Below are 21,346 nucleotides of genomic sequence, written 5' to 3' on the forward strand. Positions count from 1 at the left end.
CTCCTCCTCATCACACACCCACCTACTGTACCTATTTTCAAGGATACCACAGAGAGTGGGATTAATGCAGCCCTACAATCCTAACCCTTGCTATTATGGGATAGTTGAATGCAGGGCAGCTGTTACTAATCCCATAGCCAAAGACCAAAATGTAATGATTTCAAAGGGCATTACTCACTGTATGACGCAGTTTTGAAAAATATACTGTACACTACTACAGCATTTGATTCCACTGTGACCCCTGCATGAGGTCAGAGTGTGACCTACAGATCAGTCGCGTGTGAAAACCCACATGTGCTTCTTGTAGACATATTGATGTTCATATGTGAACATTTTTTCTTGTATCCTGGCATCACATGACACATCAAATGTAAAAATGACTTTTTATAGGTGAAAGCATTTTTTCTCCCACATATGGAAGAAAAAAAAAACAGCAGTGTGAGAAAACAATGTTCCTGAGCACAGTTGTTTTTACACTGCCCTTGCCGTTATGTTTGACAACATTTTAAGATGTTTTTTTTTTTTTTTTTTTTTTCAAAATGAGCTAAATACTATTTAGCAAATGACACCCACATTCTCATATTGACTGCTGGCATGCAAAAAACATTATGAGTCAGAACTGGAGTTAGAATCCATCTTAAGCCATGTATTTATTAAATGGTTCATTGTTTAAACATTGCCTGGATTTCAGGTTGCATAAAACCCTGTATTCATGTGTGGAAACTTAATTTCACATGCCTAAAAATGATTCACAGGCGAAGATGACTTTTTACTTCAGAAAAGGGAGTTCACAAGTTTCTTTTTATGTAATGTTTTAAGTATAAGAGTTATTTGCCCCAAAGCGGCTTGACAGCATTGATGTGCCATTGACTCAAAATACAACAAATGGTTACAGAAATGGGCAACTATGGCTCAATTTGGCGAGCTATAGTCTGTTGCTGTTTCATATCAGCACACATCTGATTATTTTATCCACAGACAAAGCTAAGAACTGGTTATCTCACTACACTGGGTGTCTCTGTGGCATTATCATACCTTTCAAACTTGTGACAAATATTGAAAATAGGGTGAAGATTTTGTAACTACAATCAGTGATGGTTGATGCATTTTGTTTTTAATAAGGACATGACCTACTCACTCATTACACATAGCCCAGTGGAGATTTTATTTCCCTGGTGGCCACAGAATACATGAAATCAGGGAGTGATATTACAGGTATGCTACTCTCTGATGACATTGCTGGGGCCAGGCAAAAAACAGGTTGTCAAGGTCAGTGAACCTATGTTAGCTGACATTTGATGCTACCTGGTGGTCAACCTTGAGTAATTCTTTGGGTGTCTTAAAAGTTTAATTTCTTGAATTTAGGATTATACTTCTGAACTAAAGCCCTAACTCTGGATAAAATGTTAATGATTTTATAATTGCATTCAGGAGCTGGTGTAACTCTTTCTATTATAAAATGAGATGAGATCACACACTTATGTCTTATATCCTCTCCCACTTTCTGGGTGTATGTGAGTGTAGTGTGCCACTTCACCAGCAGATGTTTGTATGCCCAGGTGTCATCAACCAGTTCATGCTGTTTCGCATTCTGGTCTGTCTGTGCTCAGCCAGCCTGTCGCTCCGACCCATGGTGCCTTGGGCTTGATGTGTTACCATGACAACTGACCAAATAGCCACCTAGGGAGTCCATGGTGTGGAAGAAGGCCTTGAGGGACTTTCTGACAGTTCTTCCTCAATTTCCTCTTTCACTGCCTGACTTTTTTTTTTTTTTTTCAAGATTTGTGTCTTCAGTTTGTTTAACAGATAAGAATACTTTTTTGACAACAGGCTGTTTTCCCTAAGCCTAACATTTGTCATAATTAATTTTTGTGCTTTGTGTGCAGTTTCAGTGAGCATCCTTCTGTCAGGCTTTTTTCTGTCAGTCTATGCATTGTTATGTGGCTCTGAATCTCTAACAACAGCCAATTCAAACAATCAACTACAAATGCATACTATGTAAAGTAGGCCTATAAGGGGACTTTCTGACAGGAGGAAATAAGGAAAATTGTACAGAGGCCTACAGTAACCTTATAGTTAAAAATTGCTGTTATATTTTAATTCTCTGTAGCTGTCCATTTCAAAACCTCCTGTGGTCTCTCTCACAAGCATGAAGAGAGAATCTGGGAGTCAGAAAGAGAGAGTGACAGACATAAAGGGGGTGTGGTGGGAGGGGGGAGGCAGCATTTATATCATCAATGTAATAACTGCCTCCAGTTTAGAAAAATTGCCAAACTTGTCTTGCTTGCAGGATGAGGTGGAGCTGATGGATAGCCCGGAGAGGTGGTTCGATATCCATTTGGTGTAGATCTCAAATATACTGTACCATGGACTGATAACCTAATCACCCAGTGACACCATCAGTGCTGCCTGTCAAAAGAAACTGATGATTAGCTCAAAGCTTCACTTGCTCAAAAACTTACTAAATGATTAATTATTGTAGATGTGTATGAAGATGAATGAGACAGGTCTGATGTTTTAAGGCCCTCTTTCCTTTGCTTTGTCCCCTGTACCTCTAATAAAAATGGATTGCAGACTCAGATTTCTTATTGATAAAGTTTCATTGCTTTTATTGTTTCAGTGCTACAAAGCTCATGATGTAGGACGGAAACCCCGCGTGTCTTATTATGATAAAATGCATGGATTCAGCACATTTGGTGACACGTCTTGCATGGCAATACAACGATGACTGCCGTCGCATATAGGCTATAGCTACAACACTGAATAAACATGAGCTTGTACAGTAAAACCAAGGTTTCTGTCTTGTCTCTTGTCCTGTCAATCAGCAGCCGGTAACAGTTTTATTTTATTTTATTTTATTTTATACACCGGTTCAATTTGTCACTCACACACCTCCAAGAGACTGTCCCTGAATATAAAGTCTATGATATTTTTTGCTGCTCCATACAGTCATTAAACATGTCCTGCTGTTCCTTTAATTCATTAGTCCAAGTTAACTAAACTCAAACACAAATGACTGGTCAAGGTCTGTGGCATTTGCATTTTATAATCTTCTTGAAAGCACTTTGGAAGTCTTTGTTGAAGTAGGCATATATAATGGGGTTGAGGAGGGAGTTGGAGTAGCCCAGCCAGTTTATGACTGCGCCGAGCCAGTCGGGCATGTAGCAGCTCTCCGCACAGAAAGGCAACACCAGTGCAACGATGAAAAAGGGCAGCCAGCAGAAGATGAAAGTCCCCATGATGATCCCAAGTGTTTTCACCGTTTTACGTTCCCTGGCCAGCGCTATTTTTCTCTTCGCCTCCGAGTTCTTTTCGTTCATGTTTTCGTAGCCATGCGAAGACTGTGGGGTGTTGGGCAGTGGCAGGTGGGTCTTCGAGTTGCTGATAACTTCTATGATTTCCAGAGACTCGCCTTCCTCTCCATGCTTTACCGCGCCGTTTACGCACGGAGAGCTGGGTTTAGGCTCCTCGCAGCGCTTCCAGCCTTTGCCCCCGGCCTTCCCGTTTGTTTTCTTGTGAAATATTGCGGGAGACACCGTCATGCACCTGTCTGCCACTTTTGCTTTCTCGGTTTTCTTGACCGTCTTTCGAATCCGGAACCGGGCAGCCCTGAATATCCTCCCGTACAAGACCAGCATCAGGATAAGGGGGATGTAAAAAGCCCCAAATGTGGAGTAGATGGTGTAGCCCGGGTCCTGGCTGATGGTGCAGGCGTCTGGGTTCGCCCTGTCCTCGGCGCTCCTCCAGCCTAACATAGGCGGAATAGAGATTGAGAAACCGATCAGCCAAGTTACACTAATCAAGAGCGCAGCTCTCCTTGGCGTCCGTTTGTTGACATAGTCAATGGGGTCTGTTATGGCCCAGTACCTGTCCAAAGCAATTGCGCACAGGTGCAGGATGGATGATGTGCAACACAATACATCCAGAGAGATGAATAGATCGCAGATCTCCTGTCCCAGAGTCCACTTGTTCAAAACTTGGTAGAGGGCCGCCATGGGCAGCACCAGCACGGATACCATGAGGTCTGTAACCGCCAGGGAACCGATCAGATAGTTGGCCACATTCTGGAGAGATCTCTCCAGGGCGATGGCTGCCACGACGCACGCATTGCCAAATATGGAGCAGAGGATGAGGGCCCCCAGGAGCAGAGAGGTAACAATCTGGTAACTCAGCTCCAGGTCCGGCAAAGACGCAGACCCGGTGCCGTTCTCACTCCCGTCCCAGTCTGCAACCACGTTCGCCCCGTCGGGGAAGCCGGTGGTCGCGTTGCTGTCGTTGGTGCTTGTTATAAAATCCATAGTTCGCCCACACGGCTCACTGAGAGCGCACCCTGCCCAGGACAGTGGGAGACAAGCTACTGGGAGGGACAAGCAGGGTGCTATCAGTCCCCCAGACCGGTGCTGCTGTGCGTATTACCGGGGTCCATCAGAGTTACCGAGTTCGTGCCGTCGCTCCCAGGACGCATGATGCAGACGTGTTTGTGTGTGTGTGCGTGTGTGCGTGTGCGTGTGTTTGTGTGCGCGCGCGCGTGTGTGAGTGTGTGTGTTTGAGTGTGTGTGTGTGTGTGTGAGTGTGTGTGCGTGTGTGAGTCTGTGTTTGTGTGCGGGGGGGCGCTGTGTGTGTGTGTGTGTTGTAGCCCGTGAGTGTTGGCGGCAGGGCGCTCACTGGTACTGCGAATCATCTGAGCTTGGTGACGCCGTGAATTCATTTATACCAGCAGCTTTGGGTACGTCAGACCGTGAGGAGGTCGCCTTGGAGTTTTGTTCCTCTGCTCCTCTTGTTGCTCCGTCTTTCTCTGCAGACAGCCGATGAGGGGTACAGAGCTCTGCTCTCCCCTTTTCTCTCTCATACTTGCTCTTTGGACTTACAGTATTTCTTTTTTATCTGTGTATTTAAAGTGTGTTTTCGTAGTTTAAGTATAGGCAAACTGAGCAAAGATTGCTTAAACAATTAATTACAGAAATACCAAGAAACAGGGCAAATTTGTTGTCAGGCTAGTCCGCGTCGCAGGTAAAAAAAAATAACCTCATTAAATTTTTAAGTGTTTCTCCATCTGTAATTTTGACTTTAATTCAATGCGCCGGTTTAAGCCATTAGGAAAATGGTAAAAGAAAAGCATTTTTCACAGAGAAAAAGTATCGAGGGGGGTAGATGAAAAACGAGAGAAGGTTAATTGTTAATGCGAAAGGCGCCTCGTTATTACATTTTGAGACGGAGTTGGAAAAGAGGCAACATGTTGTTCAGAGCGAAAGGTACTTTCAGGACCATAGACAGCGCCACGGCAGTCCAGGGCGGAAAGCTGCTGCCATCTGCTGTTCGTAATTTGTACTGCACCAAATCATGCAGGTTTAATACAGCATAAATAGGATGGATGAAGGAATGGGAGGGGAGGGGGAGACAGAGAAATGGTGAGAGGTTTGAAGAGATGAGAGGCAAACTTCAAAGTGTGTGTGTGTGTGTGTGTGTGTGACAGAGAGAGAGAGAGAGAGAGAGAGAGAGAGAGAAGGAGGGAGAGAGAGAGAATAGGGGAATAAGGGTGTCACAGAGAAGTAGGAATTATTAATTTGTGATTTTACCACTTCACCTTAAAGAAAGCAGACTGTGTGTCAGTTCACTGGTGCTGATGCATTTTTTTTTTTTTTGTAAGCCTACTTTCTAGAAATGGAAAAATATCACCAATGCCAATAAATCAGAATAAATGCACCTCAGAGGGAATCGGGGTTTCTTTTCCATATTTCATGAAAGAACAAGATGTACAAAATAATGAATAATACATTTTCACTGAAAATTATAACAAAATAATAAGTATGGAAAAACTGATTTGACCTGAATTTAACACTATTACCACTCCCTTCTGAAATAATGAAATATTACTAGTGGTACTTGTCTTGCATTATATTTTAGTGACAAGGCTATCACTATTTCAAATTATTGCCTAGTTAATTCAGCTTCTATATAGTCATATTAAATAGGATTTTTAAGGATCATTTTCATGTTCACTCTGTGAATAAAAGTGCTTAATGATAAGTCTGATGTAATATGTTAAACTTTTTACAGTCTTGAGTGAAGCTTCATAAAAAATACCTTAAAACACTTTGACACCCCACATAAATCACAACAGTCACAATAATTAATGTAAGTCCCATGCTAACCTAACCTAAATTGACCTAATTTAACCTAATCTAAAATCTTGGGTGTCACATTTTTCTGTAGTCATTTATTTTGTTTTGATGAAGTGTCTCGCCTTCCTCCTGCTGTACAGCAGAGCTCTCTCAGTCAAAAGCAATGGTGTAAAGTTTATCCTGACATTTTCATCAAACACATTCATTTTCTTTTGGTTTTGAATTTTCTTATACACCGGTACTCTGCACATCTCTGGCAGTGATACGCCAACAGAAAACAGATATCAAATATTTAAATAGCAGAAAAGATATGCCCAAGTGTTAGGCATTTATTGCTTTGAAGACAAGCATGACATAAAACCCCAGTTGCCTTTGATGTGTGCTACCTTTAACTTCCATATTTGGAGTAAAATTCACAACTCTGTACTTTTCACACTTTTCTTTTATTCTGTTTTGCTCATGTTTCAGGCTGATGAGGCTGGTAAATATTGTTTAAACAATCTAAGAGTAAAGGAACAAAGAAAACTGAATCAAGGAAAGATTAATGACCCATGGAAAATCCTTTTCATTTTCTCTCTCCCTGAAAATCTCTTTAAGGTAATGCTTGAAGTACCTATATGATAATATTAATTGTTGTTATAAAAAAAAAAAAAAAAAAATCAAATTCACACATAATGGAACATTTATTCTTTCCTTAAAAGTAGCTGTAAAATTACACACACACACACACACACACACACACACACACACATACACACACAGAATTTGTGCCTGCTTATAAAACCAGAGAACGAAAAAGCTGACGCCATGGTAGTTGGCAGGGAGAAAAAAAAGGTGGCTCTGGTTTTTTCACCTTATTTTTGTGTGTTCAGTGGTTGCATAGTGGTGTGTTTTCTATAGGTCACACCAGACAATGGTGAGGCCATGAACGGTGCACCTATTGTAATGGGGCTCACTAGGGGGGCTTTGGCTTTGTCAACAGTGTGGAATGTCCCAGGGGTCTGACAGGGGCAGGACAGGGCAGGGCAGGGGGCTGCACCGCTCACCTCCGTTGCGCTGGAACACTCCCTCCGGCTCCCAGAACAACAGGATTAGCCCATGCCATCCAGAACTGCCACAGATACAGCCAGAGGAGCAGGAAGCAGAGAGAACGGCGAAGTAAGAGGAGGACGTAGAGAGGAAGAAAGAGGGAGAGTGAGCTCAAGTTAAGCTTCAGCGAGGGAAAGGCCAGGCTCGCCTGTTTGGGAGTGGATCAGGTGTGGTCTGGTGCTGACAAAGTGAGGGTCATGAGCTCCCATGTGGGGGCTGCTGGTGTATATAGTTCAAGCCGAGTTGGAGGCCGTGGGAATGGGGATGCCGGTGAAGAGAACACCAATAGTGAAGCGGCATGTACGCCTGATGCCTTGTGCTTGGAAGAGAGCCGTTGGCTGAGGAATGCAGATCCAGCAGGAGAGGGGAGGTCAGCCATTATGGAGGAGCTGCTAAGGCCTCCTCTCCCCGGGAGGAAAGCACACAGAAAGACACAGAGTGAGGACAACCGAGAGAGGGACAGACCCAGTGTGAGCGAGAGAAACCAAGATGGAGATGAGGAAAGTGTGGAAAGTGTTGGAGCCAGGCAGAACGGCAGAGAAAGAGTGAGACAAAGCCATAGAAAGACTGAGGGAAGTGAAACACATGGAGATAGCACTGGGGATAGACAGGGCAGGAGCAGGACAGAAAGTCTGTCTAGCAGCAACTCTGACTTTCATCAAAACAGCACCATGGAAGAGGGTTCAGACAACCTGCACAGAGGATTACAGCGTCTTAGGCCACATAGTTTTGGCTACTCTGTGAGCAGCAGCACCAGCACAAATGTCTGCCCCACTCGGCGAGCCATGAGGTCCGTGTCTCCCACTCCCCTTCGAACCAGACCCTCACCACAGAGACTTTCACCGAGGAGAGCTGCTGGGGAGCTGCATCGCTGCCTACCTCACTCATCCAGAGACCAAGATCCCTTCTGGGTAGAGGTGAGGTCACGGGCAGAGATGGGGCAGTCATCACAGAGCCATCAGACTGAAATACACACCCCTTCACCCACCAGCTCAGAGCTGGGAGAAGAAGAAGAGGAGGAGGGTTTGGAAGAACAGGAGGAGGAAGGGGAGGGTGACATTGAAGAAGGTGAAGCAAGGGGCAGCAATGTGGTGGAGGTGATGACAGCAACCCTGACCCCACTGGTGGCATCAAGTTCAGCGACATTTGCAGAGAGGAGTATGAGTAAAACAGAGAAGAAGAGGATTAAGTGTCTGAGGAGGAGGCAGAGGAGGAAGGAGAGATGGAGACAAAGTCAGCTGCAGGTGAGCAACACAAAAACATGATTTGCTTTTTAATATGGCAATAGTTGCTGAAAACACTGTCCTACTGTCAGCCAGACATGTTCGAGAGCTGGGTCTCTTTGAGCAGAAGATACAGTGGATCTTATATTTGATAATTTCATATAGCAGGGCTTTAACTGGCTGTAGTTTTCTCCATGGGCCCTAGCCCATGGAGAAACTTGAATAGTGGAAAGAACTCAAGTTCTGGAAACACCTTGAGAGTTTATAGTAAAGCACTTCAGATCATTATAATAGACTACTTTAAATTACTTCATTGATTCAATTAAGAAACTGTTAACATTTTAAGATATAAGGCTTACACAAAAAAGCAAGCACAAGCTTTGTGTGTGTGTGTGTGTGTGTGTGTGTGTGTGTGTTTGTGTGTGTGTTTGTGTGTGTATTTGTTTGTGCTGTGTTTGTTTGTGTCTCAACACAAAGTGCAATGTGTACAAAAATCAGATGGAAGCTAAATATTGCTGCGCTGTTTGCATTATTTTCACAGTATTTATTTATGCCTGATGTCTGAAAGTGTGTTATTCAGTGTGTGTGTGCAAATGTGCGTGCATACATCCGTGTGTGTGTTCACTTCATCTAGACACTGACTCTCAACAGGCCTATCAGCTGCCAGCTCATCTCAATAGCCATTGTCCGTGTGGTTTAAAGTGGGGTTACATTTGAATTAGCTGCGTGATGAGGCTTTGGCAGAGAGCCCTTCAAAACCGCCCAGACAAAAGAACAGATTCTGTTTTGATTGGCTGCTGCAGATCTGCAGTCACACTGGTGGACTGGAATTATTCTGACCGCTGAATTAGAAGAAATGGAACAGAAAGTTGCTCTGAAACAGGAAAGCTTTTTTTTTTTCCTAATTTTGGGACCCCAACTGATTGTAGTGTTGTAGTTAAGATGCTCTTCTCTCTACAGACACTGGAGTTGCCATGTTAATGTTCTGCAAGAGCATACATAATACACATGCTATCTACTTCTAGCATATATACTTATGTCCATTAAATCTTTTTATTTTATTTTATTTTATTTTTTGTGGGAAGGGTAAAATAATATGGACCACCAAGGACCACCAAGACACATATTCAAATCTTTCTTCACTTATAGCACAGATAGTGAGCCTATATAAGTGACAATAACTCGGTTATTATCACTAGAGCCAGACGGTATTGGCACTGATTATGTACTGTATGTGAGAGGCAGAACTCACATTCCTTTCATTTAATCTCTTCTGCCATCCATCTAAATCCTAGTCCAGAGGTGAGTGTGAAATGTGCGAGAGGTATGGCAAGTTAATTGTTTTTAATTTTTGTAACATTTAGTCATTTAGGGAAAATTGAATGAGCATGTTGGATCTTTTATTGTTATCAAGGTTCCTCAGTATGTGTGCTCTTTTTCAGCACCATCCTGTTTCACACTTGCACAGTTTCACAGTTTCACACTTCAGTGCTGCTCAGTACAACCACAACATTCTGCTATTAACCACTGAGCAGCTCCACTGAACCACTTGGGATTTAAGTACCTTGCTCAAGGGCAGCTCAACAATAGTTACTGAGGGAGGGCAGCATTTATCTAATTTTTCAAGCTATTCCAGGATTTGAACAGGCAAACTTTGGTTTGGCTTTATTTGAAGTTGTGTTCATAAAACTGACATAACACTGTCATTAATATGACATTGTATCTGTCATGTAAATTAACAGTTCAAGTACAGTGTCTCCTTTGTAGGGAAAGTGACACAGTTGACTGAATGGCACCGTATGACAACATTCATAATTATTCATTAATGTTCAGTCATCATGTCAGTTTTAGGAAGACAACTTCAAACAACATTTTATCCAAACTAGAAGTCACAAGCTTTGTTCTCATTTAGAAATAAGAAATAAAAAAATATATATACCAATACTAATACTAATACTAAAACTAATAATTACACAACACTACAGCTACTGCCACCAATAACATCATTATTAATAATGATAAATAAAAACAATTATCATAATAATAATTTTTCTTATGAAGTGTGATGTTATGCCTCTTCATTCTCCTCTTGAATCTCTCCTGACTGAACATATACGTGGTCCTTGGTTTGTAGTAAAGTTAGCACCAGCTTGAGTCTTCCTGGAGTCCACAGAGTTTCACCTCCTGCAGAACTGGTTGCATAATAGTGCGCACGTGTCCTTGTCACCCAACTTCCTTCCCATAGGAAGTGGTGTCATCCTGTGTGACCGAGAGGCACTGCAGCTCTGGGATGTACAGTCACTAAATGCAGCTGCTCTGATTGCTGCTGTAGCTGAAAATGTTTTTTAACTCCTGCTTAGCACTATCTGCAGCCAATTTTAGTGCAATTGTACAAAGATATAGTTATTTCAAGTTACACCAGTGACATTTTCAGTTTAGAGGTGCAGCTTAATTTCAGTGCAGACTTTGTGGTACAGTGTTATATACTTAATCCTTTTCCTCTCTGTTTTACAGTGAATATAACACTATCATTCAGTATAATATAATGATAATTATGGTGGTATAGTGGTCAAGTGTACTCAATAAAAGATAAGAATGCCCAATAAAAGATAAGGATTTATTGCCTAATCTTTGATTTTTAACTTCTAAGATGTACTAAATGCTAAGTAGCACAACATCATCTTTTATTATGTTTTTTTTTTCTTTTATTTTTTAACTGTGCAACAACAGAGATGCCTGTCATGCTGCACTGCTTGTTGCCAGGAGAGAGCCACAGTGTCTGTGATTACACCAGTACTGTGTCGTCTGTGTTCTCTCCTCTGTGTTAATGACACACCTTGGGAGGCAGGGGTGGTGTGACAGAGAGGTCCCTGGAGCTCCCCCTGGGTGAGAAAGTGGTAATTACTCTGGGAGCACCCCCAGGTTTCAGAAGATTGGAGATCCAGACACTAAACCCCAGGGGACAGGACTCACAGCTCAGAGGAGAGGGAAGACGAGAGGGAACACGTGGAGCCCTGACTCCTATAAAAACTAGCTTCTATATAACGTCACATGTGAAATGTAGTTAGGATTTGAAAAAAGGGACGCTTGGACCTGAGTGCAGAAAAGGATGCAGACTAAGATAAAGATAACACCGTGCTGGTCACCTGCAGTGTAGGAATTCTTTTGTATCTTACAGAATTTTATATGCTTGAGTCATACTGCGCCTCAGTGTAGGATCACTACAAATAAAGCCATGCAAGTTATCACTGCCAAATGATAAGACAACAACAAAAAAACAATATTCCTCCATCATGACACACTCCTTCGTTTCTGCAGATTGATTGAAAATTGATTTAGGGTCAGGAGTAGGATTAAATTTCTCTTACTAACAAGTATGTTGATGCCGTAGCTTGTTGTATGCTGAGATACAAAGACGTTTTAAAAGGAATACATTTCACTATGCTGAACTCACACCTCACCCCCTCATGTCCTCACACATATTTCTGCTGTGCAGGTGGGTGTCAGAGACTTTTACACCCATCAGATAGAGTGGTCCAAAATGAGAAGTCCCTATTACTGTAAACACAATCTCAAGAGGAAAGATAAGAGGATATTCTTAAAAACAGTTTTGCCAGCTGACACAGTAGCTTCTTCCAGATATAATATATGTTAAAAACCTAATTGGTGGAAGGTTAGAAGGTTTTTTTTTCCTTTCTTTTTTTCCTCCATTCATTTTCTGTTGCAGTGCCAGGTGTCATTTTTAATCTTCCTCCATGAGAAGCTTGTTCCTTGTAGTCATAACCCATAACCATTTGTCATATAAGCTTATTGTGGCTGAAACTGCAGAACGTCTCGAGATGAAAGATACAGAGTGAGAACAAGACGTAAGGAAGTTGATCTACACTGATTATAGTATTTGACCTTCTGCAGTCTGAATTAGTAACATAATTTCGATGTTAACAATTAACAAAAGACAGCAGTTCACGTTCACATAGACTGATGGTTCCACACCTGCACATGCACGTTTACTTCTGTTCACACACAAACACACATTTGTATGCACACACACACACATGTACAACAAACTAAAACACCATGTTTGGTGCAAATATCCTGATTGCGATCAAACAGTCTAGTTATTATGATATTTATTTGGTGATCAGATTTACAATAAAGATTATGTCATGTTGTGCATATGAATGCTGTTTTACATATTAGTGTTTGGTAATCTATTTGGTCCTTTGATAATCAAAAATGAACTCTGAATTCTCACATCTCTGAAAAACCTGTATCTTGTCCCTGTTTCCTCTCCACACACAGAGTTCAACAGGGAACCCATCCAGCAGCAGCGAGGATGATGAGGACGTCAGTGCCGGGGACAGAGAAGGTTACATCTGTGCCGTGTGTCTGGATGTGTACTTCAGTCCTTACATGTGCCACCCCTGCAACCACATCTTCTGTGAACCCTGTCTGAGGACGCTGGCCAAGAACAGCCCCACCAACACCCCCTGCCCCCTCTGCAGAACAATCATCACACATGTCTTCTTCCAGAAGGGTGAGCTAATGGCCACAGAGCAGTCATTTAAAGGAGCAATGCATGATTTGTAATTGTTCATCATCACTAGTTCAAACTTTGAAGAGTTAACCATTCCATTCACTGGACAGAAGAATAGAAGATGGAGAAATAATAACGCTAGCAATTAAGAATATCTAGTATAAGAAGAAAAAAAAACAAACATTGACTTAATAATAGTGATTGCATATAAAAGTAATGATCAGAAAAAACATGATTTTCTGTATATTGGCTATAAGAATATTCTCATATCCGTGTTGTTTTTTTGATAAAGGGGCTAAACAGATGACGTCTAAGCAGCAGATTGTTCAGAGGGCCCAGCTGTGGATCTCCCATAGGGAGTAGAGTAGACCTTCAGTTCAGTTCTGACCAGATGAGTCATCCAGACCTAGCAGACAAAATTAAACGCACCAATCTAAACACCTTTATTTACAGTAGCAGTCTCTGAACTCAAAAAGAAGACTCTGTTGTAATATAACGTGCATTTTGCTGATTATTTTTAAGTACAACAGCATGAGTGCATATGGTTTCAGCATGCGTGATCCCAGTGCAAAATAGCAACCTAAACCTGGCAGTGCGAGTGCCATGCTCTACCCAGTGAGCTGATAAAGACCATGTTATACCACACAGAGACCATGATGGTATCTGTGTTTAACATTCACTGGTCTATGATCATTGTGCTCCCACATACACTCATATATTTTTATATAGCCTGCTGTTTGTGATCTCTGCACGCTGATTAGACAGAGACATGTCATGTTATATAGCAGTCCGAGTCTGATTTGGATAAATCTATGAATAAGTAATGATGCTCTGTGATTCATGTTGGCCTACTTCTACTTGCATGGAGGAGAGAGAATGAGAGCAACAGGGACATCAGGGTGGCCATAAAAAGGCAGAGTGGCTGTGCATATGAGGACCTCAGACATGCTAAGGGCTCTTGTTGGTGATTAGGTGGCAAGGATTTTAGATAAGATTCTTGTGTTGATTACCAAAGCCAAGGTCACACGGTGACAGCAAAAGCGGAAAATGAGGGAGTCTGGTGACGTTACATGCTGCCTTTGATTAACATTTGTGAACACTTCCAGTAAATTAAGCATAATCTGTGCAAACTATAGAGAGAAAAGAAAAATGGACATAAGGCATTCAGCTCATGCTGACTGACTATTCTGTTTATTTGTCTTTCATACAGAGCTAAACCAAACTGCAAGGACATTCTTCCCAAAGGAATACCTGTCCCGGAAACAGAACTTCCAGAAAGCAAGTTGTGCTAAGTGGCCTCTCCCAAGCTGCAGGAAACTTTTCCGTATCTTTGGAGGCAAGTTTTTCAAACCCTTTGGTCAAAAATTCCATTTGTGTGTGACAATTTCATCAAATTAACAAATATCAAAGAGGAAAAAAAAGCCTGCCACAATATAAAATTCACAATACAACTGCACTGCTTTACACTGCTTAATTTTAATCTTAAAATTGCTGATGCAACATGATAAATCAAATCAAATCGAATATACCTGATACCAAGGTATTCCTAAAACTACATGTGTTCTGAAAACTTCAAGTTTTCAGAACACATGTAATCAGGATCAATTTGATGTGGATAGCTTTGCCCTTAACACATATTGTGCATACAGATTTTTTTGAGAATTGCATGAGAAAAAAAACCAAAAAAAAACCAACAATGTATTCACAAAAGTTTACCCATGCTTAACCCATGCATGAATATTGACATTTAACTACTATCTGACAGCTAGTTGGTGACTATAACCAGATGCTCAATTTGTCTCGCTCCCAGGCTTCCAGAGGCAGTCAAGTCCCATCGCCAGACGCCAGTTCCCCCACGGAGGAGGCTACCGTCTGGATGCCATGGACTTTGAGGACGACTCCAGAGGCTGGCGCTTCGACATGGACATGGTCATCATTTACATCTACTCAGTCAACTGGGTCATCGGCTTCTTCATTTTCTGCTTCCTCTGCTACCTCTTCTTCCCTTCTTTTTGATAGTCGTGGCGAGAGTGAAGAAGCAGTGGAGGTCGGTGGGAGAAACAGGGAAGGTCGAACAGACTGACGAGTTGATGGGTGTGGGTCAAGTGAGGGATTGAATTTAAGGCAAAGGGCAGATAAATACACAAGTTAGATGTATGAGAGGGGGAAAATTGAGCTTCAGGGAGACAGAGTACGTGGCAAGCAGGTTGGATGGCTTGGTGGATGGAAAACAACAGTGTGCCAGCTTGTTCTCTCATCAATAAATGATTGAAATGGGGAAACGGTGTACGGGGATGTTTGGGAATCCGGTGTTCTCTGTTCTCTGTCTCTACATGATGCACATGTAATGGGGGTTGCACAACACTGCATGTCCTGTTCCCGTAATGGGGGGTGGGGGTGGGGGTAAGGGGGGGTGGGTGTCATTGTGAAAGGTCCTGGGTTGCAGAGATTTACTTTCAAAATGTAATCCCCATTTCCATATGAAGTCGAATGAAAAATCTAGCATAATTTACTATTACTTGAATTGTATTATTACTGACATCTACCATCATTATTTAGAGATGTGTAAAGTTGTGTTTTTGTCTGGCATAAACCATAAACATATTGTATGGCAATCAGCATGCCTTTTATCCTTCAAACATATGTCTTATGCAAAACATGTATGCAAAATATGTTACACCTGAGATCATGTAAAGTTCAATATTAGCAAACCAATCTGCCAAAGCTGGAAACAGTGTGTAGTGAGTTTTTGGACTCACAGAATGCTCGCTTACACTTTTACACTTGAAAATGTATGTCACACTTCTGCTAATACCTATTAATAGGAAATGTGCCCATAACATGGGAAAAATGAAAAAAAAAAAAAAAAAAAAAAAAAAGAAAAAAAAAAAAGAAATTTGAATGCTGTCACAGGATTCGGACATTATAACAGTAACACAGATTATACTCTTGGTTCTACTGTTTTCTAGCTTTGGAATAATTTGGAAATGTTCCATGTCCATAGATCTAGATTAAACTAAACCCAGAAAATCCAAAGATATGTATGAGTGAAAACTGCTTTTGGGTGGATTTTCTTTTTAATGCTTCATCAGACAAAGCAATCTCAGATTTATTTTAATAATTTCCTCTCTGATGTGGATTGTGATTGTGCAGCTAAAGTGTCATTCTGTTTCATGAACCTTTGTGCGTTCCCTTGAGCTGTTTCACATGTCTTGGTAGATTATTGTTCTGTGCACAACTATAGAAGCATACCTTATTTTTTATATGATGAGGAATTTTGTTTTGTTTGTACTGAAGCAACCCCTGGAGGGAATGGATGTTTTATTTTTTAGATTGATTATGCCACATCACTGTATTTTATAGCAAATAAAGCAACTCATATAAGTATGAGTGCATGGCTTTAAATAAAAATGAAAGTAAATAATATGCTTCAAATGACTTACAGTTCATGTTCAGTCACGAAAACATTTATTAAAGCTCAAGATTCTGAAGTGGTTTCTGACATATTTACATTTTGTAAATTTGTATCTTTGGGTGTCAAAACCTCTGTGTTATTCAAACTTTTCCAACTCTAACTTCACTTTGTCCTTTTTTCCACTAATCAGTGGGATGGGGATTAGGTTCAAATCCCATCCATAAGACTTAAACACAAAATGGCTCTCTATATATTTTTCTTTTGTTTCTGTATTTATTTATGTATATACAGCAAGTCCGAAGCAACTTAAACACATCATCTGGCATAATGACTATCTATGCCAATGAATTTCTGTTTGTTTGTTGGTTTGTTTGTTTGTTTTTCTATGCAGGTCATTGCATAAAATCTTCTGGTAATCAATGTGAATGTGAATAAAAATATATATCAATTTTGCACTGAAGAAGTGAAATAACCATGAACATAAAAATATCAGATTCTAAATAATGAGCTTTGTAAAAAACTACACATACATAGGTAAATGCCCTAATTTACAATAGTCATGTGTGGAAAGATTTCTATGTACAACAATTACTTTCCCTTGCTTTATTCCCATTAGCAATCCTGTATTCACATGGGAGTAAACTGAGTTAATATTTCAGTCTTCAGTTTCAGTTTTTATGGTAATGGTTTCTCATTTGGGATGTGGAATATCCTGCCCTCCACTCCTGGCACCATGGCCACCCCCACTGGTGCCTCTGCCTCTCCCTCCAGCGTCTCAGTCACACTTCTCTCTATACCTGACAAACATGAAAATAAATACATACCAGAGATGCTGAACATAACAAGTTTACAAAAAAGAACAAACAGTAAAACATACTGATTGAGATAATTCTTTATAGTCACTGGATGGATTGATAGATGGATGGATTAACAAATAATGCATGAAGAAGTGAACATGCAAACTGTTCTCACAGGTCAGTGAGGGGCTCCTGGAGACCTTGATGAGCCCCATTCTGTGGCTTGACTTGGAAGTCTTCAGGCCTTTGACAATCTGAAAAGACTCAAAGTGGTTGATAAGGATGGTGGAGAGGACCTGGCCACTTTCTATGCCTACCCTCTGCCTGCAGCCCGTGAACATGGAATAGCCATCCTTCCCCTAGAGATAATAAAAGGCAGTTAGAAAACAGTTTCCCACTGTGAGTACACTCATGAATATACTAGCTACTGAGGGAGTTAAAGGATGAGGCCAGTGTATAAATACCTTTGTGAGATATTCTTTCATTGCCACCAGGTATATTCTGTTCATGTCCAGACTCTTTCCTTGTACCATCACAGTTTCAACAATGACACGATGGCCAGGTTTTCCATTGGGATCAAAACCAAACTCGATTCCAGCAACTTGCAGAAATCTTTAAAGTGCCACAGTTAATGTAAAAAAAAACCCATACACATTTTTTTAACCAGTGAATGACCAACTGATGACCAATTACACAAGCAGAACCATCACACCTGCCATCCAGAGCTGGATAGTTTTTAACACTATTCTCCAGGCCCTCATACAGCTGCTGTCCTGTGGCCTCCACCACCAGCACAAGATCCATGATGGGCAGGATCTGCATCAGGTCATGCATGGTGAGAGGACCTGCTGGATGGATACGATCTGACCGCAAGGTCCCTGAGATGTAGCCAAAGAGGCATGAGAGAGCATTTAACATATAGCATTCATAATTCCATAAAAATAAAATAGTAGAGGAAAGCAAAACTGCTAGCATACAGTATATAGTTTGCATTGTCCAGATTATTTTGTGTTCACCCAAGGCTGAACTGGAACATAGTGTGATGTACAAGGTAACAAAATGAAACATAATGGTGTGGTTTTTTTTGCATTTGTTCAGCAGAAAACAGTTTGGTTACTGAATAAAACACTGGCAACATAATAACCTGAATTCAAAATTGCCACCTCTGCATTTGTAGCCTCCAGCATGGCATTGGTGATCAGATTACCCAGGTTGCACTCTCTATTTCTGACTGTGGCATAACGCCCATCTAAGTCCACCTCCGTATGGCATAGGACTTCCATGAACATGTGCTGAAACAGAGAGAGAGGCATGAGAGGAAGAGAGACCAAGTGTGAAGGGCAGAGGGAGAGGAAGTATGTGCCAGTAAATATGCCTGAGAGGCATAGAGAAATCTCTTCTCTTTGCACTTTTTTTTAGTAAACAGCCCAGTCTTATCGCATTATAAACTGTATCCCATCATATTTTACAAGCTGATTAAATGTGGTTATTGAGGCACACTCACTTGAACATTGTTATTGTATTTGTCAACAATCTGTTTGATGTCAGCATCTTCCTTTAGGTCTTTGTGAATGGTAATTTTATGGCAGCCAAAGTGGAAAGACCCATCCTGGTCCTTTGCCACCTCTATCCTGGACAGGTACCTACAAAGAATGACTTGTTTAAAGTTAACAGGAGGGATACAGGACAGGTAAACTGTTTTTATTTATAAGGGTGATTCATAAAATAATGTATTCAAACCCAGGAGTCATCATGCATTTCCTCATTTCAGACAATCCCATAGTTACCTGAACTCACTTCCACTCTTCACTATCAGGATCCCATTCACCTCCAGGACCCCGTACTCATGGTCATGACCCCCTAAGATTAGATTAAGCCCTTTGGCCTCCGATGCTAGTCTGATGTCGTTGCGCCATCTCATATGTGTTAGAGCCACAACCAGATCTGCTCCCTGCTCTCTGAGCTCTGTGGACAGCTGGTTGGCTGCTTCAACATAGTCCACATAGAGGATGTTGTCCTTGTCTATTGTTCCCAACAGCTCAAACCAGTCTTCCTCCACCAAACCCATGATGCCGATCTTCATGCCGTTCCACAGCAATATTCTTTTAACCTTCCCGTGTCCCAGAGGCAGTGAGGTAAACCTGCCAGCAAAGCAGACATGTAAACAGCTTTCTTTTTTTTTCCAGGAAGAACCATTTCTGTGCCACAAATCCACTGAGAATTCTAGCTGTTTTTCACATTTCTGTCCTGAATTGTTTATTTTATTTTGCTGGACAGACTCATGAATGTTGACCAAGCATGAAAGAATTAAGTCAGTTAATTACCAATGTTTTTAAGTGGGTTGAAGTTACAATTAATTTACAGTTTATTTAGCCTACATATATTACACACATTTTGGAGTAAACCATGTTTATAGTGAGATTTAACTCACTTGTCATAGATGTTGCTCAGAAACCAAGGGAATGTCATCTCTGCTGTCATCTCTTCCAAGTGGTCGACACCAAAATCAAACTCATGATTACCTGCAGTCAGGAATTGGGATATATGAATCTGATGTATATTGACATAGACGAGTGTTGCCTATACTGTGTTGTCTCACTGTGTATATTTATGTGTGGTTGTTTATTTGCATGTGTGTTTTTGTGTATCTGTGTAGGTGCAGATACATGTGTGTGCATGCATGTGTGTCTGAGGCACTTTAATAAATGGATTTTCCAAAGCCTTCCTTTGCACTCACAATTAAATATGCTGGGTTAGAAAGAGCACTTACCATACACAGCACAATGGACTCCTAATTTATTGAGAATATCTACCATATGCCTTCCCTTTGTGACTGTGCTAAGCAAGGAAGGGCTCAGGCAATCACCACTGAAAACCAGCAAGGGATTCAGAGACTGGAATTCTTGTAAAGCAGTGGCAAACCTCACGAACAAACAGACAAAAAGAGAAACAAAAAAAGAAATTTGCATGAGTTTGGGAAACACTAAAGAAATGTTGAATGGTGGTATTAGAATTATAAGCATTGATGAAAAGCTGCAGTTGCCTGGGTGAATTTTATGTGGCCTCGTGTTATTCAGACACACAAAATCAAAAATGATCCCACTGACAAGTCGTTAGAAAGTTGGAAAATTCCAGGCCTAAATTAGCCTACCTTGTTGCCCCGCCAACGGGATCTTCAGTTCTGGCATCTAGTTCATACACGTCGTTGAAATGTAAAATTGTTAACACTAATTCAGGTTGTCTGCATGTTTTAGCGGCACTTTTAGCTGACAAATCATCCGACATTTCTGCGTTTTGGAGTAAATGCGAAGTTTGTCCGGTGCAAGAACTGTCGCCATGGAAACATGCGTTACCAAGGAGCGCACTCAGGATTTTCTTATCGATAGGAAAAATTCCTTAAAAATACGAACTGAATGTGATACATTTTAGGATAGTCGACTATTCAGATATCACATCAACGATTTAGAGCATCATACAGTGACTATTGGAGAAAAACTAATAGCAACAGCCTAACACAGGAGGAAAAAATGACTGTAGGCTACCATAGAGTATTTTTAAACTCATTTGTATGTTGGCTCCCACTAAAACACTATAGCCGCTGTGGGAATAGGCCTATTAAGTCAATAATTTAGACATGAGATGTACTTTATGGTCACTATAAACTCACAACTGAGTGCCTCAGTCAGTAAAAGTCCCCATATTAAAGGAACATTATAGTGATTTTTCGTCAGGGGAAGGCAAGACAACCCCTGCTTCCATATAGGCTGCCTATTTGTGTCCCATATATCCCCCCGTAGACAACAACTTATCCCAAATTTCCACACGTTTCATAAAGTGTACCCCCTATACTGCTCAGGGCGGGGGTCTGACTTGACGGGTCCTATTAGTATTCCCGTCCTATGGGTGCGCAGTGTTGCCAGCCACCGAGCCACGTCAGGCCTGTAGCAACTGCTCGTCTTCTACTGCCTCGCCAAGGTTAGATAAAGGCCTAGTCGATTGGAAATAGTCGAAGAAAAAGACATTGGGAATAAAATCAGCCACCAGGGATAACCAGGGATAAGTTCTTTGGAAATTCGGATTCCCTCCCGCACAGAGATGTGCTAAACAGTAAATGCTGTGAAATCATCTCCGGTGACATTGTCAGCGCTAAGACCGTTTTCAGC

General features: G+C 41.3%; 2 protein-coding genes across 2 annotated transcripts; both read right to left on the reverse strand.

Annotated features, from left to right (window-relative positions):
• Window positions 1–2,657: 2,657 nt before the first annotated feature.
• On the reverse strand, window positions 2,658–4,298 carry htr1aa (5-hydroxytryptamine (serotonin) receptor 1A a). The gene has a single exon (XM_030060366.1). It carries the CDS (start codon window positions 4,296–4,298, stop codon window positions 3,021–3,023), a length of 1,278 nt encoding a protein of 425 aa, XP_029916226.1. The 3' UTR covers window positions 2,658–3,020.
• A 12,763-nt stretch (window positions 4,299–17,061) lies between these two features.
• LOC115364752 (trifunctional nucleotide phosphoesterase protein YfkN-like) lies at window positions 17,062–20,468 on the reverse strand. The gene is made up of 10 exons (XM_030059323.1): window positions 20,335–20,468; window positions 19,954–20,105; window positions 19,615–19,705; window positions 18,971–19,324; window positions 18,688–18,826; window positions 18,328–18,475; window positions 17,896–18,061; window positions 17,648–17,795; window positions 17,359–17,542; window positions 17,062–17,183 (listed from the first exon to the last, which is right to left on the reverse strand). Exons 1-10 carry the CDS (start codon window positions 20,466–20,468, stop codon window positions 17,062–17,064), a joined length of 1,638 nt encoding a protein of 545 aa, XP_029915183.1.
• Between the last annotated feature and the right edge of the window lie 878 nt (window positions 20,469–21,346).

The sequence above is a fragment of the Myripristis murdjan genome, chromosome 9 (genome assembly GCF_902150065.1).
Source record: "Myripristis murdjan chromosome 9, fMyrMur1.1, whole genome shotgun sequence".
Classification (NCBI taxonomy): domain Eukaryota; kingdom Metazoa; phylum Chordata; class Actinopteri; order Holocentriformes; family Holocentridae; genus Myripristis; species Myripristis murdjan.